At 36.1% G+C, this 26558-nt stretch overlaps 1 protein-coding gene across 2 annotated transcripts; it reads left to right on the top strand.

Moving 5' to 3' along the window:
* Positions 1-1222: 1222 nt before the first annotated feature.
* LOC106869105 (major facilitator superfamily domain-containing protein 6-like) lies at positions 1223-26530 on the top strand. 2 transcript variants are annotated; one of them, XM_014914645.3, is made up of 2 exons: positions 1223-1470; positions 23991-26530. In XM_014914645.3, the coding sequence occupies exon 2, from the start codon at positions 24058-24060 to the stop codon at positions 25942-25944; it is 1887 nt and encodes a 628-aa protein (XP_014770131.1). In that variant the 5' UTR covers positions 1223-1470; positions 23991-24057; the 3' UTR covers positions 25945-26530. The 2 variants fall into 2 exon arrangements, with proteins under 2 accessions (XP_014770131.1, XP_014770130.1); XM_014914644.3 differs by having other exon boundaries at positions 1457-1790.
* Positions 26531-26558: the final 28 nt, after the last annotated feature.

The following is a 26558-nucleotide window of genomic DNA, read 5'->3' as shown; positions in this document are numbered from 1 at the left end:
GAACAGGGATCAGGGCTTAGATGGGATGGTAGAGTAAGGAAGAGGGAGATGAATGGTGGCAGGTGCTGGCAGGGTATTGCCAAGGAGTTGCGAGTCAGGAGTGAGAGTGGAGGAATGCAGTGACTGGTGATAATCTGGGCATATAGAGGGGGAGGGGATGGGGGTAGCAATGATACAGCGTGCAGGGTAGCAAGGACAGGATTGAGGAGTGGAAGATAATCATAGTGTATGAAGAGGAAATGTGAGGGAGAGAAGAGAGACAGTTTGGGAAGGAAGTGGGGATGCAGTTTGGTTTGTTGGGGTAGCGTGTGTAAAAGTTTTATTGTTACATATGGGTGGGACACAATGCTTCTAGAATTCAGGTTCACTGATGTGGGCAGGTCTTCTCTAGAACCTCATATTGCCAGACATCTTGGTCCAGTGTCATTTTTTCTGTGAGTCACAGCATCCTGAGATCAGTCCTCACCACTTCATCCCATGTCTTCCTGGGTTTTCCCTCTTCCATAGGTGCCATCCACTTTCAGTGACCTGCACTTCTTTATACAACTGTCTTCATTCATACACATCATGTGTCCAAACCAATGTAGTCTCCTCTCTTGCATACTGCATTTGATGCCTCTTATGTCCAACTTTTCTCTCAACACATTTGCGCTTTGTTGTTCATGTGCATACTGCCTTTGTTTCTCTAGTCTACATGTGTCCTCTGCATTCAGAGCCCATGTATCACTACTATGGAATATAGCTGTTTGTACACAAGTATCATACACTCTACCTTTCACTCTGAGAGAGAGTCCTTTTGTTTCCAACAGAGGTAGTAGCTCTTTGAACTTTCTCCATCCTATTCGTATTCTAGAAACAATACTTTTAGAGCATTACCCTGGGTAACAGAAACTATCTACTACCTTGAGAGAGTTTCCTGGGCATTTGAGAGAGTCTAAGTCCTGTGTGCTCTTAGTGCTTATTGTTCCTGTGCATCTATCACACACAAAGGTAACCATCTCTTATGTGTCCATAGCTTTAAAATTCCATGCTTCCCAAAATTCACCACCACTACTCCTGATGTGCCTCTGCACACTTTCCTCTTTATGTGTTTTTTACTATTCACTTCTCTGTCGTCTTGCGTTTTAATTGTGTACAGTACATGCACTTTTGGTTTTCATTATGCTTTTTTTATTTGACTTATTGTTACTTTCTGTCCTATCTTTTACACTTTTCTGACAAGCAATGGATACAACAAGATCCTAATTGAGGACTATTCAACATCTCTTGAGTTGGTGCTATGTGAAAATGCTCCAGCGCATACTGTTAATTGGTTGGTGTTAGAGAAGGCAGCCAGCCATAGAAACCAAGCCAAATGACACATATGAAAACTTTATCTTTAAGAGCGATTGTTCCTAATGAGAGGTGACTTGGATCATGATAATCAGCACAATACTAACCTGGAAAATACATCTGCATATATAGACACAGGTATGTATGTATGTATGTGTGTGTGTGTGTTAGTGTGATATACGTACGTTCTCTCTCACACACATACTCACAAAGACGTATGTATGTTACTTTCCAAAACTATCAGGTTTATAGTATTGTTTGTAATGTGGTGGCAGTGATGGTGAGAGTATATTGACGTGACAACAGCGCCAGCTGTTACTACGTCGCGTAGTCGGAGGTTCCCGGCTGAGAACTTACAACAATTAACTTCGTTACACAACTGAACAAAAAGCTACTTGGCACTTATATCATTCCTCTAACTTCTTTGACAATTGACTAACTCGAACTTACCACCGCAGGTTTGTCTCTCAACAACTTTTATTCTCCTATGATTATCTATTATTAATATCGTTGTTAGCGTGTTTTTTAATGTATTCATTCAGTTATTGGTTTCTTAATTTTAGACATATAAGTAATATTATGTCTATTCTATTAAGTGTGCGTATGTATGTATATATATATATATATATATATATATATATATATATATATATATATATATATATATATATATATATATGTATATATATACTTTTTCACTGGGTAGAAATTGTCTGACGGAGAACCTTACTTAAAATCAGACTTAAAATTGTTTATATTTCTTAATTCATGTATATTTTTCCGACTTTATTTTAGTTGTGTTGCATGTTATTAAATTCTTACTAAGTTACTGAACATGATATAAAACTTTTAAAACTTTCTCCAGATACACATAGTCTTATCCAACATTTAAATACAGTCGGGGATTTATGTTGGTATACCTCATGTACACACATCCGACATGCATATTGTTTGTAAATATATATAATACACGAAAAGGGTAACAAACAAAAGTAGTATTCACCAGCATTAGTTGGCGTCATATTTTGTTTATAAATTTTGACTATATATCATATATATCGTTATGTGAAACCATGCATATTACATGCATACATACGCACATGGTATTTACATTGTATGTTTCAGTTTATAGAATATCTCGACATCACACACATCTCCCTCTCTCTATATATATATATGCGTTAATACATGTTACATGATTATACACGAAGAGGTGACCTGGTCGCAATAATTGGCTTAAGTCATAAAAACAGCTTTATTTTCATACTCAAGTAAAAATATTGAAAAACAAAACCTTTTTTCTTTCCCGCCGTAGACAAACACTCATATATGCAAAATCTACAGTTTTCGCTCATTAATTTTGAGGGTTGTCATTTAAAATGTGTAGGAGTTAAATAGGAAAACATGGGTAGGGTCCAACAAAAAGACTAGTAATATCGACTAACAGCCTACAAATTCAATCAATCAACAGAACAGGGTTCGATGACAGATTTCAAATAGTCACCATTTGAACCCAGTGTATATATACAATATATTTACGAATGCTTAAAACGGTCCACTGTGTTAGTGATCTGATTTTATTGATCTCAAAGGAAAGCTAAAATGCAGAGTATCTGGGCTGCTACTTCGTCACCGAAAGACGTCTCTGTAGTGTTAGGGCGATAAGGGTGAAGAGACTATCATAATCTGTTCTCCATTTCAGCCAGTGTATCACATATTGGCGTTGTTTTTAGTCGATGCCAGGATTAGTGTATTAGTTCGAGAAATATGTGTTTCGTTGTGGTATCTTTTATTCGAATAGTTGTTGCATTTTTCGCAGGAGCTGAGATGACTTACAATCTTCCAACTGTTGGAATCAGTTGATGTAACCATACTCAGTCCAGCGAGGAAGTGCACCATACGAGCTCCAGGATCGTGTAACCCTCATCGGGTTGATGAGGAGGTCCCTTACTTTTTGTGATTTTCTGGCTTAAATGAGTAGTCTCTGAGGCAATATTTCGCGAGGAACTGGGTTCTAATCGTGGAGATAAGTTTCCGTCTGATTGGGAAACTGGAGTTGTTTGAAATATGATGAAAATTTGCATGTTAAAAACATAAAAAAATAGAAAATTCGTAATTGTTATTATCGTTAAAAAAGTGTGCTTCGAAAATTGCTGATATGCTTGTAAGCAATGTGCTGGCTGATAGCATGGAAAAAAAAACAAAAAAACTGTGCACACGTGCTGTTCAATCAGGAAAAAATGTCTGTTCTAAAGGTTTTTGGGTCACCATTTGTAACTTTCGGTGACAGCAAAACTTTCGAACATTGCGGAAAGATAAAATAAATAAATAAATTATCCATGGTTGTCCTTTTTAACTCCCTTCACACCAACGAAGATAGATCTCTACCGATTTTGGTAATACAAATGCAATAATTGCACAGGACGTGATTTGAGGATACAAGTTAATAAAACAATTCAAATAGTAAATGTAACCGATTTTTAAAGATCACTTATTTTCATGTTTTACAATGTCAGTTAAATCATGTAAGAAGAAAATGTGTGTGTGTGTGTGTGTGTGTGTGTGTGTGTGTGTGTGTGTGTGTGTGTGTGTGTGTGTATATATATATATATATATATATATATATATATAGTCGTTTAAATAATCTTTCATCATCGTCATTTCACTAAAATGGATTGGCTGGCTCAACTGGATCTGACAAATTGGAGGACTGCACCAAGCTCCTGCTTTGGCATGGTTTTTATAGCTGGATGTCCTTTTTAACACCAACCACTTTACAGAGTGTACGGGGTGCCTTTTTTGTTGCAATAGCGGAAATATATATATATATATATATATATATATATATATATATATTTATTAGAAGTTGACAAATAATGTTTTAGAATTATGCATTTTCATTATTGGGGCCTCACAAGTGTTCTTGGATCATAGCACCAAAGTAGAAGTGTATACATTCTCAAAACTAGGTGAAATAGATATTGTCAAAGGTTTCTCATTCAACTAACCATTTCACATTACTTGAAATAGTTGAGAAAGAATTCATTCTCTTTCATGTTGATTTTCATATTCAATGTCTGGATAAAAAGATAAAAAATTTCTGGTGCTGACAGAATGAAGCAAAGTAGAATATTTGTCTAACAGCAATGTCATCACAAATATGTGAACAATACTCCAATACAGGTTACACTTGAACTTAGTCAATTAAAGCTGTTTCTTAGATATGTATGCAAATTGTGTCAATTATTGCTATTAAATGTTATTAGGTTGACGCTAATTTTTACATGCAGATTACACTGTGGGACATGCCCATCATCAGATGTTGAATAGAGATCATTGGAGATCATAAGAATTTCCAACAGTATATTCCCCCCACCCCCAAGTAATCAGGAAATGTCTGGATTCTTCTGGTTCACACTGTAGCATTTTTCCTTGTATCATTCAAGCATCCATGCTATCAAACCAGAAGCAACTGTTGATGTTACATACAGTGTTACTATTACTCATTGTGGTGAATTGTACATTATATCATTCTTTTTTTTTTTTATAACTAAGCTGCTTGGATATTCTCGGTTGATCCAGGTTTATCAAGTCACTATATAACATATATTATCATCCAATGAATACTTTGTTTTAATACTTACTGAAAATTTCTTTTTCACTCTTAGCTTTAGTCTTTGTTTCACATATTTCTGGTTACATCTGTGTTGAAGCATTTTATATTCTTATCTGTAATTTATAAATCACTGCTCTGCTAGTCCTTCTACATCCAGTTCCAACCAAACAGGACATCCTTGTCCTATTACAAATCCACAACATTCACCTCTGCTAGAAGTACTGTGCACTGCCATCATTGTACCTCACATACCTTTTTGAGTTCTTCATATTATAATTACTTTCTTTCATGTACCCATTCCATGTTATCTTCCACAATCAGACCATGCCTTAAGAACTAGACTTTGCCTCATTATTTTATAAGGCGGGCCATTAGTACCATTCCTTTGCTTACACTCTTGCATTGCTTTTTCTGTGAAACTTTGATGTTAATCCACATTGCATTGGTGATGATGCATTGCTGTTTTAGTGTATTAGCAAGGATGTTCAAGACTTGGTTATACCACTAAGTATAATCTACCAGAGATGACCTGTATACTTCCAGATTATGATCTAATAATGGTATAGCCCCATATTATTGACAATTTTGTTGATCCAGCCTCTTGCTTCTGGAGGATATTTCCATAGTGTCTATTCATGGAAGCAGAGTAAGTCTGACAATCTTTTTTTTTTAATAAACTTGAAGAGCTGAGAGTCTTAAGGGGAATAGATGTAGCTAATAAAAATTCAGTTGAAAATAATGGCAATTTACAACTTCAAATCAGTTGTATACCCATATCTCTCTTTACTCTCCTGATTGTTGCTATCCATTTTTCAAATTCAAGACAATCATTTGGGGTTCACTAATAAAAACACTAAAAATATAAGCTAAAGTTAATTGTCCAACAAATCATTTTTATTTCATGACAATTCATCTTAGAATGACCAAAATGTTTATTATTCTAAATTTTGTCTAACTGGAAAAACTAAAAGGAGTATGCCTGTTACTCTGTTAGTAGTCTATCTTCATTAAGAATTTAGTAATACCACATGGGTACATATGATGTGATGTATTCATGTCTTTCTGAAAAATATTAGCAGCATAAATAATCCTTTCTACTATAGGCACAAGGCATGAAATTTTGGGGGTGGGGTTAAGTCGATTAAATCGACTCCAGTACTCAACTGGTACTTAATTTATCGACCTTGAAAAGATGAAAGGCAAAGTTAACCTCGTCGGAATTTGAATTAGCAACATAAATAATGTAAGAGAGCTTGAACTAGTAATAGAAATCTATTAAATAGAAGTGATTTCTCATTTTTATTACACACTTTCAAAATAGAGAGTTTAATTTATATATTTTAATACAGCGATGAAAAAAAAAATTGATTGACATTTAGATAATACATGCACATGTGCTCACACACAATGGAAGATTAAGTTGAAAAGAGGATTATTGAACAATTCCTAGTTTGAAATTTATCTGCCAATAACAGATGGCACATCTGTTTGCCCTTTTACTAACTAAATATGTGATAATGACCTTCACAGACCTCTACTTGGCAGTTGAATATTTCATCAACAATATTGGGGAAATATTTGACTCTGTTAATTGTATGTCTTTTCTTTTACTTGTTTCAGTCATTAGACTGTGGCCATGCTGGAGCACCACCTTCAAGAATTTTAGTCAAATTAATTGACCCCAGTAATTATCTTACCTTTAAGTCTGATGCTTATTCTATTGATCCCTTTTGCTGAACCTTAAAGTTACAGGAGATATAAAATCACCAATACCAGTTGTCAAGCAGTGGTAGGACACACACACACACACACACACATGTTGGGCTTCTTTTAGTTTCTGTCTACCAAATCCCCTCACAAGGCTTTGGTTAGCCTGAGACTATAGTAGAAGGCACCTTCCCCTAGGTGCCATGCAGTGGGACTGAACCCTGGAACCATGTGGTTTGGAAGTAAGCTTTTTATCACACAGTCACAGCTGTTCATGTTTATATTTTTCCTTTTTTATTTCTGTTATCTATATATATAAAAATGAGAATGTGTGTCTGTCTGTCTGTCTGTGTGTGTGTGTGTGAATCCCTAAAACTCGAGAACTACGCAACCAATTTCATTCAAATTTTACAGATGCCTTACTTAGGGTTCCAGTTGTGTTTAAGTCAAAAAAAATGTTTAACTTCTTGCAGAGTTCGAGCCCACGGCAACATAATATCTCCTCCACTATTTAAGTATTACGTGTCAAAAGTGAAACAAAAACACTCATGTCAAATACTTTCACTTTAAAAATGAAAATATTCCACTAACTGAAACAATCACATTTCGATACTGTAATGACAGATACTTTCAGAGAGAGAGAAAGAGAGAAAGAGAAAGAGAGAGATGTATATGTATACATATAGATGTATATGTACACGTATATGTAATAGATATATATATAGATATAGATCTATATGCAAACATGTATATGTATACATATGTGTAGATGTATATATATATAGATGTACATGTAATATGTACACATATATACATATATATACATGCATACATATATCTATACATATATACACCCATCATACACATGCACACAAACACACACATTAGTCATTTGTTTTCTTATCCAAAACTACGTCAAAAGTACTGAATGGATCTTTATGAAATTTGGAAATTATATTCTATGCATAACGGCCATAACTCCCATGAAAATTCATATATTTTTGATGTTGATGAAATTTTAACCCGAACATAACAGATGAGCATTATTTGTAATTCAACGGTACAACAGTGTAAGACTACCCTTTCTGATATACTTACATTGTGATTTCTGCAATGTGGTGCATAAATTGTCAAGTAAATGAGACGCATCTTTGCCTCCACTGATTCACTTGCAAAGTGTTGAGTAAAATTATTTCATTGCAGACCTCCTTTGAGTCTTTTTATTATCACTGCGACACATAGTCCCCAGTTGGTAACATTGATTTCAAGGCCTTCCCAGATGAGAGACTGGCATTCCACTTAATGTCTATGTTCCATGCTGGCATGCATTGGAGAGTTATTAATGTACAAATATGGTATCGTAGCTACTAACAGTTGAGGGTTGCGTAGTCTAGACGGCGTTTTTAGATTTCATTATTCTCTTTAACCCGGGCAAAGCCGGGTATTTCTGCTAGTAATTAATATTTCTAATGTTATTTCATCCTTCATGAGACAGAACTGGTGCATATTTCTAATTTCTGTAATGTTAAATAGTACCACACAAGGGTCTGCAGTGCCTAGGAGTAAAGACACTTTCAGCACCACCTTTCACCTTAATTAAGAGATATTATAAACCAGAGGAAATCTTGAATCCTTTCAAACCTGCATGTAGAGCAACTATCATCCTCAATCCCATCTTGCTATAGTTTTGAGTTTAAGCAAATGGGATACACATCTCCTCGTGGAGATAACTTTTCCATACATGAGAGATTTAACTCAGCATTGCAAACCAAGGAAAACCTCTGTTAGTACTACTGTATAACCATTACTTATTATAGTGAATTATACATCTTGTAATATCTGTTTAGAATTTAGTGGATTTATTTTATAGAAATATATAGAAAATAGACTCCTTCAAATGCCAGGGGAGATACCTAGAAGTAGTTGGTAGCTTTCATTACCTAGGTGACCAAGTTAGCAGTGAAGGGGAATGCTCCAAGGTTGTGGCTGCTAGAATAAGAATAGGAATAGGCTGGGCAAAATTCAGAGAGCTTCTGTCTTTGTTGGCTATAAAGGGCCTCTCCCTCAGAGTGAAAGCAAATTGTGTGACACCTGTGTGAAAACAGCCATGCTACATGACAGTGAAACAAAGGCTGTGATGGCAGAGGACATGTGAAGGCTTGAAAGAAATGAATCTAGCATGCTCTACTGAATGTGCAATATCAGTGTACATGTACGGCAGAGTGTAAGAGAAAAATTGGGCATAAGAGGCATCAGATGTGGTGTGCAAGAGAGATATCTGCACTAGTATGGTCATGTGATGCATATGACGAGGACAGCTGTTTAAAGAAGTGCTGATCTTTTATTGTGGAGGGAACCTGTGGAAGAGGTAGACCCAGGAAGACATGGAACAAAGTGGTGAAGCATGATCTCTGAATGTGGGGCCTCACAGAGGTGATGACAAGTGATCGCAACCTTTGGTGATTTGCTGTACTTGAGAAGACTTGTCTAGCCAAGTGAAATTGTAGTTGTAGTTGGTGCCGGTAACATGTAAAAACACCCATGCTGGTGACATGTAGGAAGCATCTACTACATTCTCAGAGTGGTTGGCTTTAGGAAGAGCATCCAGCTGTAGAAACCAAGCCAAATTCAGTTCTAGTCAAGCTGTCTGACCCATGCCAGTATGGAAAGCAGATCTTAAATGATGATGATGATGATGATTTTGTCTCCTACCTGCTTGGATAATCTCAGCTTATTGATGTTTTTCAAGTCAATATATGACATAAGTAAAACACTATTGTATTGTATACAGGACAATCCCCTGAGGTATTTCTCCCAACCATACTGTTGGTATTCGTATTCAATGCATCTCTCTCTTTCTCTCCCTCCCCCTCTCCTCTCTCTCTATTTATTTATTGGCAGAATTGTTAGCATACCAAGCAAAATGCTTAGCAGCATTTGTCTGTCTTTATGTTCCAATTTCTACCAAGGTTGACTTTTCCTTTCAATCTTTCAAATGTTGACTCTCAAGAACATTCTGGCAGGATAGTTAAAATAGGAAAAGAGATTATAAGCATTAAAGTTTAAATAAGTAGTTTAAAGCCAGTGTTGAGCTTTAAGGCTTAGTAAAATACTTTGGTTACCAAAGGCAGCTTCTACTGCATTGATTCAATACCTGATTTCACTTCTTTTGATGGTATTTAGTAACAACTATATTCTCCAGATGAACATGGGGATGTAAGCAGAAGTAGATAAGGGTCACCCAAAGATCAATAAGTCTAAAGTTAGCTGAGATTGGAATTCTTGTCTGCTAAGTTGAGAAGTTCAATGTTGCCTCATATAAATAACCACCATTATTTGTTGATGTTATATTCTGCTTCGATATCATCAGGATGAAGGTGGTGATTTTGTAGAGTTATTAGACCATTTGAGTGCATGCCTTGCAACCTTTATTCCAACTTTCTGCACATTAAGTCCAAATCCTACTGGGGTCAATTCTGCCTTTCATCCTTTTTTGGATTGATAAAAAAAATCTCTCCTGCACACCACATCTGATGTAATCGACTTACCCACTTCTCTGAAATTGTTGGCTGTGTGCCAAAATTTGAAACCAATATATATGTGTGTGTGTGTGTGTGCACACAAACACACATACACACACACATATGTATATATTGATTACTTATAATCTTGTTCAATAAAATATGTTTAATTTCATTAATTTGAGTTCTAAGAAGATGTGGTGTATGTGTGCGAGTAGATGTAATCGCCTTACCTCGGTTTTCCTTTCGTCTGTCTTGCGGTATCCGATCCTCAAAGCTTGCCCCGACCCAAAGAACACTAGCAATAGCAGCTGCTTCTCCCAAACCTAGACCGTCGCTTAGCACGTCCTCTCCTGACCACAACCCCGTTCGAAAAGGGCACGAATCCCGATCGAGGTTCCCTCTGCCCTCCTTCCTCTTCCGGTCAACTCGCCCTTCCGGTCAGCTCCCCAGTCACTGACGTCATACCACAGAAGACCAAAGCATGTCCTTTGCTTTTACCATTTGGTTTTAAAGACCAAATCCACTCTCATCTGCATGGTCTGTATTGTTCAAAAGTTTCACTCAACTAATCTTATACTCCTTTGATTGTTATTTATTTATTTTTTTTTAGATTTTAGACATTCTTAGAAGGAGTTTTTGTCTACTTATTGCTTGGACAATCTTAGTTGAATGAAATAATTTAACACACTATATTACATTTTTAGACCGCTCAACCATATCTGTATTTAGTATGCAGAATGACTCCTGAATTATTATTCTCTCTGCCCTATTGCTAATTATTTTAAGCATGGACACAATGCAGTGGTGATCTCAGGATCTGAATCACCAACCTCATAGAAGGTTATTTAGAAACTATTGATCTGAATATCTGTGGTTGATTCAATGTAGGATTTTCTATATCAGCTATTTTCAACTGTTGCTCCCAGGGACATATGCATTCCTCAAACATCTTTCTGGCAGACACTGATTGTCTTCCCTCTATAAACAATTAATTTTTCTTTAATTGACTTGTATTTTACTTTTTTTTTTCGGTGCGACCCCTTAAAAAAATATCCAGTTTTTGGATCTGGCCTGGATATTAAAAAGGTTGAGAACCACTGCTCTACTTGATCACTAAATATGCTATAAATAACAGCCAGATCTCCCTCAAATCATGAGTCAGTGTGTGAGCCTCTACATGATTGCTTAAACTGTTAGAAATAGCAGGTAAATCTGCCTCAAATCACAAACAAATAAGGAAGCTAGTATGTACACTATGTCTGTTAGAAATGGCAGCCAAATTTCTCTAAAGTCATATCCTACTATCTTAAAAAGGGATACATAAGATAATATTATCTTAGATACACTGTCTGATATACAAAAAAGTCAAGATGGTCATGACTGGAATGCCTTTTGATCACATGACTACTTGATCAGAGTAGATCCAAAGTTAAACAGTAGCAAATCCCCCCCCCCCCCCCCTCCCAGCCACACTCTTATTTTTTTATGACATGCATTATCTCAGACTGAACTTTAACTGTTGAAACCTCTAATCTCTTACAAAATAAACCCAAGTTCAAGGATAAAATTCCTCTATCTATCACTTCTCACCTATCTGTTCTTCCTTTTCAGTGTATTTTCTTGTTGAATTTCAAGTTTTTACACTCCAGCATTGAAAACTATCAGATTTCTTAAACTTTCTTCATACACAAGGAGTTTTGTGTTTATTAGTCAGAATGTACATTTTTTAATTCTTCAGAAACCTATCTATCTTGAGCTCCCAACATTCTAACAAGAAGGTTTTATTTATAAACCAGTAATATGGTCTCTTACATTGATCTGGTGAATGGGTGTTCCTATAAACCCAAGTAAAGCTTGCTGGAAACCACTTTTATTCTGGCAAGTTTTTGCACTGATAGCATCCATGGGTGTGACTTGAAAGGAATTTGGCTGCTATTTTTTGTTGCAAAATGCTCCCTAATGGGCTCAGTTAAAGTGTTAAATTTAGATCCAAGTCAGCCTTGATCAAGCAGACCTAAGTATCTCATATTTCTTGCCTGTCTAGATGTATCACGATGTGTAAACAATGTCCTTCCATTTAAGACAGTGGGGGTTTAGTGTAGGGAAAGGTTTGGCTGTTATTTCTAGCAGGTTAAGTGACTGTCAAGGCTTCCTGATTGGCCTATCAATCGAAGCTGTATGTACTTAGTAGGTTACTAATATACTTATACAGAATTTTTGCCTCTTTTATGCTTTCTACACACATAGCTGTAAAAATTAAGTTGTGGGCACGCTACTGAAGACTTTAATTCTTGAAGGTATTAGATAAGCCAGTTCTGTCTAATACTGCACAACCTTCTTCAACTTATAGTTGTGGAAGTTGAACTCAACACTGCAAATTAATGAAAAACACTGAATTTGTCTTCTTAGTGGAGGACATAGTGGTTGGGTAGTTTCTATCTTGAAATAGCTATTTACAGCTTGATAGACAAGCTTATTTGAGTGTTAAATGTCTTTGCTATGGGAAATCAAACAGTATTAATGACAGGACATGGCCCACTAACTTCCTCCTTGTTAGGTTGAAGTCATTCATAATATCTTAAACAGAATACACCTTCAATTAAACACACAACATTTATTATTATTAACTCACTTGAAGGCACTGAGCTGGCAGAATTGCTAGAATGTTACCAAAATACCCTAGTAGTATTTCTTCCAACTCATTATGTTCTGAGTTCAAATTCCACTGGAGTTACCTTTGTCTTTTATCCCTATAGAGTTGATAGAATAAAGTATTAGTCAAGTACAGGAGTTGGTGTAATTGCCTAAAATTGCTGGCCTGGTGCCAAAATTTGAAACAATTAATATCTCATTTATACAACTGAAGAATTGAGTCTTTGGTTTCATTTGTGCTACATTTCTTGGAATGATATCTGTTGAACAACCTATAACAACATTGTAGAATAGTTGGATATGCAGTTAGTTGATCTATAATATTATAAAAGTCTATTGAATGACATCAGTTGTATATAACAATACCATGCCTTGCCATGTGCCCTTAACTCTTGATAGTGTCATAGGGGTACCATCATGACATATGGCATGTCTTGAGCACTTTTGAACCTGACAGACTCCTTTCCTTTCCAGTTCAACCACAGCCGATTGTCATATGTTTCCCTGGGTGAAGGCTTTCCTCTCACAGGTCTCATTGGTTTTGAATTGTCATTGATCCTTTCTGTAACTTTGCTTTTTTTCTAGGTAAGGGTATTGATCCTATGTGAATCCATTTTTACTGCTGGGAAAAAGGTGGTCCTTTGACCTGTCCAACATGGGAGGTTCTACCAGAAGTTTACACTCCATTGGCATAGCTCTCAGAGTCATTGAGGCACACAAATCACCACATAGCAACAAAGACTGGACTTTGTGGTAGAGAAACAGAATTAGACAAACAGAAAGAAAGAGAGAGAGCAGGAGAGAAATGGGACAATTGGACTCTGTACAGCAGTGGTAATTTTTTTTATTGACCTTGAAAGATGAGCGGAAAAGTTGACCATGGATGGATTTGAAGCCAGAGTGTATAGAGCTGAATGATAACTGTAAGACATTTTATCTGATGCTCTGGTGACTTTACTAATTGGCTACCTTGGTTATACCTTAATATGAATTGCAATGCATCCTGTTTCGGTAGACTGTTGATGCATAATTGTGTGTAAGTGTATATACATGTTATATTGATGTTTATATAACTACACACACACACACAAATATTGTGTATGACTGGTACAATTGTTAATGTTTTTTTTTCTAAATAAATCAATTTATGGGCTGTTTCTGGTAAGCTGTGAGTGGATGTATATTTGATATATGCCCATGTAGGGTGCCATGTATAGATTGTTTGTGAGAGTTATGTCATCTATATTGAGGTTAAACAACGTGGGCGGTGGGATTGAGCTTTGTGATACCATGTTTGATAAACTCGTTCTATCATTTTTATCTATAACTGCTCTGCTGAACTTATATCTAGCTTTCTGGAGAAATTCATGTCACTTTTTGTCTATGCAATGCAGAAACTGCTTCAATCTGTTAGATATAGCTGCCAAATTTCTCACTAGTTACATCATGCAAATACGGAACTATATCCCTATCAACAAATACTCCACCCCCCACCCCCACACTCTCTCTCACACACACAGATACAGTGAATATCTGTTAATAAATTATCAACACCTCAGCTATACAGACACAAAGTTACATACATACATGATGGCTGTCTAATCATTAGATGAGCACAACCATTGCTGATAGGTTGACTTGTAACTGATTGTTCCTGCAAACATGAGATCGACAGTGATTCCTGAAGCTGGTGAAAGTCTTACAGAGTTTATTACAAAGACTGCAAACTAAATTTATGTTTTCAGCCTGACAGTTAGGCATCTCAGGTGGAGAATCATTATGGGTTTTCAAATGTTTCATGAGTCCAAAGTGGCTCTTACAGTCTTTACTGCTTACAGCATAGGTAAGTGGATCTGCAATAACAGATTGAGCATAATCTATTGGCAGGTTGTCAGTGCGACTGTTGAGGTGGCTAATTCTGCTTCCTCTTCCTTGTGGGCAGCTCGTTTGGTCCTTGCTCAGCTTATTGAGTGACATCCTTTATGTATTTGTTTTCTCCACTTGTTTTTGTTGCCAGCCTGTACTTCCCAGTTGTGAAGGTCAAGATTGAACTGTGGCAGTGAGTCTTTGACACAGTCCTTGAAATGCTTCTCAGGTTTTTACTGATCCCATTTTCCTTCGACCAGCTCTCCATAAAGCATCTGTTTGGGGATACAACTATTGTCCAACTGTATCAGATGTCCTTCCCTGTGAAGTTTGTGCTTGTGTATATGAGCTTCTTTACTGTTTGTTCCAGTGCCTCTGTGTCTGGAACATGTAAGATCCCAGGATCAATCTCAGGGAGTGCAGGTAGAAGTGCTCCGATATGTTTAAATGTTTTTTGTAAATCACCTGGGTCTTGCAAGAGTATAAAAGTTTTGTAAGAACACAGGTATTATAGACATCCATCCATCCATCCATCAAACCTTCTACTAAGTGCAAACATAGGGCTGGATACTGTTGTTCTGGACAGACAAGATAAAATATGTATCATCACAGAGGTCAGTTGCCCTGCTGATGTGAATATCTCTTCCAAAATCAAAGAGAGAGTGGTTAACTATGGAAAACTGCTTTGAAGCCTCATGCTTCTACACCCAGGTTATAATTTTACATTTATACCAATAATAATTAGTGCATTGGGTTTTGTGAGTAAATAGCCAAGTGACAATCTGAGTAAATACCTAAGTGACAATAAGCTGGGGTTTTTCAGAAAAAAAAATCAACCAGCTAACTCACACATTGCAAATACAATCTGTAAGTGGAGCAGTAAAAATATGCAAGACTTTACTCAAGTTCAAAATGTAAGTTTGTTTTTGTTATCTACATTCCAATGATGGAGCTTTGTACCTTTGTTAGAAACCAGCTCCTTTCTTGCAGGAAGATTTCAAATAATTAAAGGTATATGAGAGCATTGCATATATATATATATATATATATATATAGGAAAATGAAAGAAAGCCAGAATGCTGAACCGGAAGCATAATTTAATAAATTATGCTTCCAGTTCAGCATTCTGGCTTTCTTTCATTTTCCTATTATTTCTCCATGTGCGGTTAACACAACCCCACTATTTACTGACTTATATATATATATATATATATATATATATAAAGGATCTACAAACTTTGGGACTCACAGAGGGGATGACAGGGGACCGAGACTCCTGGCAGTTTGCTGTGCTTGGACAGACATGTCAAGCTAAGTAAAAGTGTAGTTGCCCATGGTTCATAAATGCTGGTGCCACGTAAAAAGCACCTATACTGATGCTACATAAAAGCACCCAGTACACTCTGTCTCTGTAAAGTGGCTGGCACTAGAAAGGCACATAACCATAGAAACCATACCAAAACAGACATGGAACTTGAACAACCTTCCAGCTGGTCAGCTTCTGTCAAACTGTCCAACCCATGCCAGCATGGAAAACAATGTTAAATGATGGTAATATGATATATATATATATATATATATATATATATATATATATATATATATATATATGATACAAGAAAAGGATGGAGGTACTGGTATCACATTTATTCTTTGGCTACAACTATTTCAAAAACATATGGAGCAGATAAATCATTTAACAAGGTGGAAAATAAAGATAATGTTATATTAGTTTCAAATTTTGGCACAAGGCCTGCAATTTAGGTGGAATGGGGTAAGTCAATTACATCAACCCCAGTACTTGATGATTATGTAATATTAAATATAACCAATATTAATTTTTTATGATTGAATAAATAATTTAATACAGGTATTAATTCCTGAGTAAACAATACAGGTATTAATTTATTTATTTGGTGATGAAGAAATGACTATGGGTTGGCTTCAAATTTTAGCGCAAAGCCAGCAAGTTTGGGGGAGGGATTAAGTTGATTACATCAACCCTCATGCTCAACTGGTACTTATTTTATCAACCCTGAAAGGATGAAAGGCAAAGTTGACCTTCATGGAATTTGAATTTAGAACATAAAGATGAATGGAATGCTGCTAAGTATTTTGCCCAGTGCAGTAACATTTCTGCAAGACTGCTGCCTTGATTGTACTTAATATTACAGAATCGTTGTTTTCTACATTGTTAAATGATTTATTTGACCTATATGTTCAAATGGTTGCAATTAAAGAATAATTGTGATACTAGTACCTCCATTCTTTTTCTTGTTATATTATACTCCACAACTTCCAAACCATCCTGGATTTTTATTTTGTGTAAACCAATTTCTTTGAATGGAGCATCATTTCTTTCTATACATTCCTGTTAACCAGTATTCACAGGAGTGCTGACTGATGTAATCACCTTGATTCCTAACCCCACCACTTTCAATCACTATATATATATATATACATATATAGAAAGATAGTGAACTGGCAGAATTGTTAGCACACTGGACAAAATGCTGCTAAGCATTTTGTCTGTCTTTACATTCTGAGTTCAAATTCTGCCAAGCTACTGAAATTTTATCTTTCACCCATTTGGAGTTGAAAAAAGAAGTACCCTCTCCCTGGTCCCCTAAAATTGCTGGTGTTGTGCCAAAATTTGAAATGTATGTATATGGAGTGAAAGTGTTCCACCCTAACACTTTAGTGAATTGTTGGGTCATTAATGAAGTGTGGTAGGGATGAGACATTCGTATTTGTTTGATCTTACAAACTTCTCTCTTTGCTTCTCTTCATTATAAACTAATAAAGATGTTGTCTGTCACACTCTTTCTGTATCTCTTTCTTTCCTTTCATCTCAGTGAATGAGAGAGAGAGACTGGTTAACAGAGCAAGAGGAAGAAAGTGTAAGAAAGTGAGACAAAAAGACAGTGTGGGAGATAACAAAGAAAGGTGCAGTGGAGTTGGAAAATTATGTAAAATAAGTGTGAATACTCTTCCACTTTCCCCATAATGTTTTCAAACCAAATATTGACAATGTACATAAAAATAAGTGTAAAAAGAATTATTTTGTGTGCTATTGTAATCAATATTTTCATTTTTTAAAAACTGAAACAGCAGTTCAAGTTTTCAGAAAGTGAAACGACTATTCTGATGTTTTTATTATTGAATATAGATTACTTCACCTTTTACTTGTTGCAATCATTGGATTGTGGCCATGCTAGAGTACAACTTTGAAGGTTTAAGTCAAACAAATCAACCCAGAATTTATTTTTTAAATCCAGTACTTATTCTATTGGTCTCTTTCACCAAACTGCTAAGCTACAGGGACATAGACAAACCAACACCAAATGGTATGTGGGGAGAACAAACACAAAGACACACACATACATATAAACATATCTATATATGACAAGCTTTCATACAGTTTCCATCTACCATCAATTCACAAAATATTGGTCATTCCAGAGCTATGGCAGAAGACACTTGCCCAAGGGGTGTCACACAGTGGGACTGAACCCAAAACCACATGGTTGCAAAGCAGTACAGTGGGGCCTTATGTCCATTAGTACAGTAAAATTTTCGTTGAAACTACTAACATTTTGTGCTCCTAGTTTTTCTTTCTTTTTGTGTTTCATTATTGGAAATCTAAATAATTATGTCATTACTTAATGATAATTTTGAAAGATTTTGTTACAAAAATGTATTAAACCTGACTCCACGTAATACAGTGGTGTAAATTGGCATCCAGCTGTAAAAACCATTGCAAAAACATATTTTGTGTGCTTAATGACTAAGAACCTTAATGAGTGTAGAGACTCTTTGAGAATGTTTAGTCATGGAAACTATTTTCAGACCAAGACCAAAGATAAAGCAGATGTATTAAACATGTAATCTCATATAGGCTGTGAAAGTGCTCTAGTTAATTGGTATTCATTATAGGTGTGGCTGTGTGGTTCAGAAGCTTACTTTCCAACTATGAGGTCTTGGGTTCAGTCCTATAACACAGCACCTTGGGTAAGTGTCTTGTACTATAGTTCAGAGCTGACCAAAGCCTTGTGAGTGGACTTGGTAGTTGGAAACTGAAAGAAGCCCATCATGTGTGTGTGTGTGTGTGTGTGTATCCTTGTCTAGATAGCATGTGATGGTTGCAAATGAGTATCATTATCATACAAGCAAGGTTGTTCATTTCCAGTCATCTGTGGAAAGCAAGAAACATAAAATGCTTATGTAATTTTGTATTATTTGTTTACAAAATAAATATAAGGCACAGGAGTGGCTGTGTGGTAAGTATCCTGCTTACCAACTGCATGGTTCTGGGTTCAGTCCCACTGTGTGGCACCTTGGGTAAATGTCTTGTACTATAGCCTTGGGCCGACCAAAGCCTTGTGAGTGGATTTGGTAGATGGAAACTAAAAGAAGCCCGTCATATGTCTGTGTGTGTGTTTGTGTGTCTGTGTCTACTGACTGGCATCATTCACTGATGCCTGAGAGTTGCATCAAGTGACTTCTTGCAGCAGAAGCCTGAACTACAATGCATTTGTCCCATAGAGAAAGTTTTCGGTTACTTTTGGGTACCGTCTCTTATAACGTGTTTGATATGTATACTATATGTATTATAAAGTGATCTCAAGATTAGTTATAAAGCTAGTTGTGTAATGCTTTCTTCCATTATTTATGTGGATGTTTTAAATACAATGTTATATTGTTATTTTTGGTATTTGATGGGAAGAAACTAGCAATTTGGGAAAAACGTTTTGTATGGTACAAACCATGCTTATTCTTCTTGCAATGGATAATGCAATATTATTTTGTTTGTGATTGAGGTCATGAAACAGCAACAATATGAATGTTAAGAATTAATAAGTATAGAGTTGACATGGCTGTTTTTTTAATGACTCATTCTAAATATCTATAATAAAAGTTCTTAGGCACGTGCTTGCAGCAGGTGGTCATTGAAGAAGACTATTGATTTGAAACTATCTACAAGTGTACAGCTGTTGAATTAGGTACACTCTCACTTTGCTACATAGATAAAATATCTATTCAGTTGTACAACAGATATCATAATCATATGGTCCATGAATGAAATAATTAAGCATTCTGATTATAGACCCTTTGATTTTAAAGTTGTATGTTTTAAAACATTTGTGGATAATCTATAATACTTTGGTTGCATGTGGACCTTTGTCTCTTTATGTAACTCATGTAATGTCACAATAATATAAGCACAATGCCTTTATTGAAATCTCTAACATAATTTTTAGGTTTAATTTCATTTATTTGAAAAAATTTTGTTTCTTTCTTTGACTCACTGACAATTGGTCAATATTTTTACAATTTTCTTCATGTAATATTTTCTGTACTCTCTACCATACACTGTTTATTAAATAATGTTTTAAATGGTGCTGTGATTCTATGTTTTTTTTTATTAATTGATGTGTTAAGTGATAGGTGAATGCTCTCCCTTACTTAACTCTTTAACTGCAAAGCTAAATTTCATCATTATTCTAGTAATCATGATAGATATCTAACCCTCACCCAATAGAATTGCTATTTTCTACAAGTCATGTTGCCTCAATAAATTTGGTATGTTTCAACGAAAAATAGGTTTCAAACATGGCATTCCTCAACAAAAGATAGATTGGTATATAAATCTACTTTCTGCAGTTAAGGGTAATGAAATTTTGAGTGGATATCATGAATCATCATCATCGTCTAACGTCCGTTTTCTATGCTGGCATGGGTTGGACGGTTTGACTGGAGACTGGCAAGCCAGGAGGCCACACCAGGCTCCAATCTGATCTGGCAATGTTTCTACAGCTAGATGCCCTTCCTAACACCAACCACTCTGAGAGTGTAGTGAGTGCTTTTTACAAGCCACTGGCACAGGAGCCATTCAGGTGGCACTGGCATCGGCCACGATTGGATGGTGCTTTTTATGTGCCACCAGCACGGGGAGCCAGTCATGCAGCACTGGCAACGATCCACACATGAATGGTTTTTATTGCATGCCACCAGCATGGGAGCCAGTCAGGCGGCACTGGCATCGGCCACAACTACAATTTCTGTTTGATTTTGATTTTGATTTACTTGACTCAATAGGTCTCCTCAAGCATAGCATGTCGCCCAATGATCCAATGGTACTTTTCTAGGTGGGCTGGTTATGCAACACTGGTGTAGGCTACAGCAGTGATCTCACTTTACTTTACTTGCTGGGTCATCTCAGTCACAGCATATCTCCAGAGGTCTCAGTCTTTCGTCATTGCCTCTGTAAAGCCCAACGTCTAAAGGTCATGTTACACCACCTCATCCCATGTCTTCTTGGGTCTCCCTCTTCCACGGGTTCCTGATACTTCTTTACACTGCTCTCCTCATCCATACGCAGCATATGACCATACAGTGCAGTCGTCTCTCTTGCACTACATCTGATGCTTTTATGTCCAACATTTCTCTCAGGGCACTTAAACTCTGTCATGTGTGCACATTGACATTACACATCCAGTGGATCATACTAGCTTCATTTCTTTCGAGCCTACGCCTGTCTTCAGTAGTCATGGCCCATGTTTCACTGCTGTGTAGCATGGCAGTTCGCACACATGCATCATATAATCTACTTTCACTCTGAGCGAGAGGCCCTTTGTCACCAGTAATCCGAAATACTTCAGTTCTATGGTCATCACGTCGCTGAACATTGGCAAACTTCTTTTCTGCTTCTCCCTTGGCTATGTATACCGGTTGCCCAGCCTCCCTTCTGGCTATCTGGTACAGCTCCCTGCTACCCCCACTCTTCCAGCCTTTCCAGGCCTGTTTCTTTGCTCTAATGACCTTGGGTATCTGCAGTAAAAAGGTTAAGTTAAATGAGGATCTGTAGCAGTAACTGTTGAATAAAGTCTTTGATATACAAATCCTTTATTGTAGCTTCTTTTGACATTTTTTTCAACAAATCAAATATGAGCAGAATACTGCATCCTAGAAGGCTCTACCATTCCTTCGTGATTGGTTTTGCTCTCTTTGAAATTCAAACATTGGTTATCTTTGACTGTGATCATGTTGGGACACCACCTTGAAAGGTTTTAGTCAAACAAATTGACCCCAGGATTTATTTTTTTATGCCTCATACTTATTTTCTCAGTCTCTTTTGCCGAACTGCTAAGACACACACACACATATATGTGATAGGCTTCTTTCGGTTTCCGCTTACCAAATCCATTCACAAAGCTTTGGTCGACCTAAGGCTATAGTAGGAGACACTTGCCCAAGGTGCCATGCAATGGGATTGAACCCAGAACTATGTGGTTAGGAAGCAAGCTTCTTACCACACAGTCACACCTGTGTCTATGGTTATGTATGTTTTGAACATTTTCTTGACAGTATTCCTGACTTTGATAGATTGCGCACCCTTGCAAAATTTGTATCCAATAAAGCACTCAAATTCATTGCAGATTGTGTCAGTTATGAGGATGTGATAAATTCTCTAAAAGGTGGCTGTGTGGTTATGAAGCTTGCTTCCCAACCAAGTGGTCTCGGGTTTAGTTCCACTGCATAGCACCTTAGGCAAGTGTCTTCAACTATAGCCCTGAGCCAACCAAAGCTTTGTGAGTGGATTTGGTAGATGAAAACTGAAAAGAAAGAAGTCTATTGTGTGCATGTGTACACACACACACACACACACACGAATATATACACACTCTTTATCCTGTGGATCTAGTCCTCAATAAAGATTTTGGAGTTTAATTTTAAATCATTCGAGCACTACTACGTGTTTCCTGGAGCATCTCTAGCTCTCACCTTTTAACTGCATATGTGCATGAACACGCGTGCATGTGTGCATGCGCACGTGTGCGTATGTGTGTTTGCACACACACACATTCTTTTGAATCTGATGATTCAATTTAGTGCTACTCAGAGTTTCTCATTATGTGCAATTCTTCAGGTAACAAACAAATGAATGGAGAATTAGTTGGGGCTTCAGGAAATAATGTCACACAGCGGTGAGCTGATGAGGTTTCTGGCAACATAGAACTGGTGAGCTGGTGAGGGGTAGTCCGTAGAAATTGTCAGCTTGTCAGTTTCACAGAAGGGGAAGATACTGTTATGAGGGTTAGGTAATAAGTCATGAGATCATTGGATATTTGAAATGCAACATTATTGAAGCAGCTGTAGATGACCTTAACTGTATTGTTGTTGAAGAGCTTATGATATTTATATGTTAAGGAAAATTGTTTATTTATTAGGGATAGGAAATTATGAGCTATATTGGACTCTATTCTCTTTCTTGGAAGAATTAAACTAGATATTTCATTTCCTATTTATAGAACATTCCACAATGATTAACATTCATGTGAAAATAAGTTCATATGTTACACACTGCATGTCAACTTGACCACTCCCAAATTTTTGATTGATTACCTCCATATTCTAGTTGAATAGTGGTAACACAATTACAGTTTCTTTGACAACAAAGTTTTTTGTATTTAAAGGAGAAGAGAAATGGAAAATGCATGAAATCAAAAAACATGGGTGAAATTAATTAGCTTATATAGCAGGCACAATACCACAGATTGTCAAGGCATAAAACAATGATATTCATGGCTTTTTCAAAAACTTAAGTAATATAAGTTTAAAATGTTAACTAGAATTCAAGGAGACTATTGATCTAAATTAACAAACTATTTCTTATGTTGATATGCATTCTGAAATACTCAAAGGAAGGAACTCATAATTTGTGATGTTCTGGCTTTTCAAAAGTGAAATGAAATTGTTTCAAAAGAGATTCAAAACCGACTTCTATTTCATATAATGAATAATAACATTTGAGCTACAGAGGGAGTTTCTGTCCCTAATCTGCTCAGAATAGCTGCTAAATTTTCCTCTCTCCAAACTCCCTACAATTTTTAGAATTGGAACCTCATGTTTTAAGAATGTTTATATTCTACAAATCTGATAGGATAGCTACTAGAAAACTGATAATCTACAGAAGTTCAGTACAAAGTAATATATCAAATATAATTTGCATCATTGTATCAGCTTAAGGCAAAGCAGACCAGTAAAATATATAACAACTACAAACTTGGTTGTCTTGGAACAAATCCTGTTTTTCCCATTTGTTCTATTATTCATAACACTGTTTTGTTTTTTGTTTTAAAAAATTTTTTTTACCCAAGCCAAACGCCTGTGAAAAAGTGAAGATAGACAGACTTCCATACTGTTTCTTTTTCGAATTCAATTGTATTCATTTCACTGATTTTTTTTTCTTTTGTTTCTTTTTTGCATATCCAAATTGATGGTGGTTCCAGTTGATCTTCAGTGCCATGATTTCCTGATCACCCCAATGAATCTTGAGCATTATTAGCTCCACCGACCATGAATAATCCAAACTCTATCAACCTCCCTCGGGCTATATTTATTTTCAATGTTTTCCATTTATTTTTTGCAGCGGCCAAGGCATCACTATTTCCTTTTCTTACTCTGTTTTACAGACATCTTGGCCTCACTGCCACTCAAACAGGTTACCTTATGGCTGCAAAAATGCTTTCAACATTTGTTTGGGTTCCTGTGTGGACAAAATACTCCATAAAATTAAAAAAAAGACGCCTCTTCTTAGTTTTCTCGATAATAATGATGTTAGCTACAAACCTTTCTATCTGGCTAGTATCTGGTTCTATCGACACATTTTTAAAAGATAATTGTCTTTTACTAGAAGCTAAACAGCATATGCTGGCTTCTAATGCAACACTATCAGCTTCAAAATCCCATCAAAATGTAACTCCAATCTTTTCATCAACTACTGAATTTCCAAACATTTATATGAAAAACAATGAGACACAAGAACCTGTTCTTAATATAACAGAATATTTCTCAACATTGGTAACAAATCCTCTTTATTCTAAGACTTCAAGTGGAAATGATTCAGAAACCACTAATGAAACAGACTCGTACTTTCAGTCAACTGAGACCCTGTCTAAAAATGGAAAATTAAATAAATATTGGAGCACAAGTAAAGAATTACCTGCTGTATTAAATGGAAGTCTACAAAATGATGATACACACCTGCAAGTAAGCAAGGCACCACAGGAGTGGGTAAAGCGGAATGTTCAGCCACAGTCTACAACCAATCCTCTTGAAACATCAACAACAATGGATTCTACAAATGGATCTTGGAATATGCAGTTTATGTGGCAAGGCTTCAAGGCTTGGATTCAGGATGTAAAGGCAAATGAACAGACTCAAGTCTTTTTTATATTATTAACAATAATATTAATTGGAGAGATCTTTGGTTCTGCTGCAGAAAAAATTTCTGATGACTGTTGGTATGATCTTCTTGATTCTTTAGATATACTTGAAAAATATGGCTCACACCGTATTTGGAGTTCTTTGGCTTTCCTCTTGGTGCCTACTGGAATTGGAGTGCTAGTTGACCATACTCAGTGCCAACTACCTTTACATATGAACCATATTCTCATACACTGCTTTGCATTTGCTGCTTTTCTGATTATTTCATTGTGTTTCGCTTTTGTGTTTCCTTCACCAACATTTGAAAAGTGCATTCCTGCAATACGCCACAGGAAAGGAATTGAAGTAACATGTTTTGGCTGTCATGGTTTTGTGTATATGATGACAGTTTTTGTAATGGGTGCTGTTTATTCAACTATAAGCAATTTCTTATTCTGGTACCTTGAAGACATTGGAAGCAATGAAACCATTATGGGTTTATGCATACTTGTGAATACTTTCTCAGAAATACCAGTGTTACTCTATGGAGATTACCTGGTACGATACTTGGGTCCAGCAGGAACAACGTGTTTTTCAATGGTTTTCTGCAGTATAAGAGTTTTTGTTTACAGCTTTGTCTATTCTCCTTGGTACTTCCTTCCTCTGGAAGTGCTTCATGCTTTAACACACACCACTCTGTGGTATGCTGTGTTCAGCAACCCTATCTTTAATATCAGCCCTGATGTTGATCGCACTATTCGTAATATTTTGTCTTCTGTTTATTTTGGAATTGGTTTCTCTGCTGGAAGTATTGCATCTGGTTATGTTGTGGGCAGTTATGGAATTGCAGTCCTTTTTCGTGTTGTTGCAGGAATTTGTTTAGTATGGTGTATAGTGTTCTTCTTTATTGAAAAGTACATGCCACGTGAAAAGTCAGTTCGTTACCAACGTTTACTGCAGATGGATGAAGGAAATAACAGTGATGATTCATCTGCTGTGGAAGCTGATTGGTTAGAACAAGCAATGAAGAGTAACTGAAATCACCCAGTGTTGAAGATGTGAATCAGAAACTTTCTGACATTATAATTACATTTATTTTATGTATTATTTATTTTACATGAATGTATGTATTTATCTGATATGCAAGTATGTATATAATCACACATGAGAATATTTTTATGAGTATAAACATTCATTCACTCATTTATACAGAGGGAGGTTGATAAACTATTTTCAGTATTTGATATATATTTGTATAAAAATGTATAGAGGTTGTGTGTAACAAGTTGACAATTAGATTTTGTGGTGTTTCTTTTGTTTGTTTACTTTTTATTGTTTTACACTCATCCATAATACATGCAACAAAACCTCAGGTATAAATAACTTACTGCTCAAAATCTTACTGACACATTATATATATGAATATATCTATATATTCCCTTGCAATTTCACTTGATTTATTTCATGATGAGGTAAAACCTTTAAAAAAAAGAAGTAATAACTTCATTCATAATGTTAATAAAAATTTTTCTGTCATATTAAATGTTAAAACCATAAAGTTGAATAAAAGTTATTGGTTCTGGTGAACATCTGAAGGTCAGTTCCAGTATGAAAACTACAAAAACTGTAACTATTGATCATTTGAATTTGAT

The sequence above is a fragment of the Octopus bimaculoides genome, chromosome 2 (genome assembly GCF_046866305.1).
Source record: "Octopus bimaculoides isolate indiv1 chromosome 2, ASM4686630v1, whole genome shotgun sequence".
NCBI classification, from domain to species: domain Eukaryota; kingdom Metazoa; phylum Mollusca; class Cephalopoda; order Octopoda; family Octopodidae; genus Octopus; species Octopus bimaculoides.
Note: the sequence above shows the minus strand (reverse complement) of the source record. Positions and strands in the feature narration are given on the sequence as shown.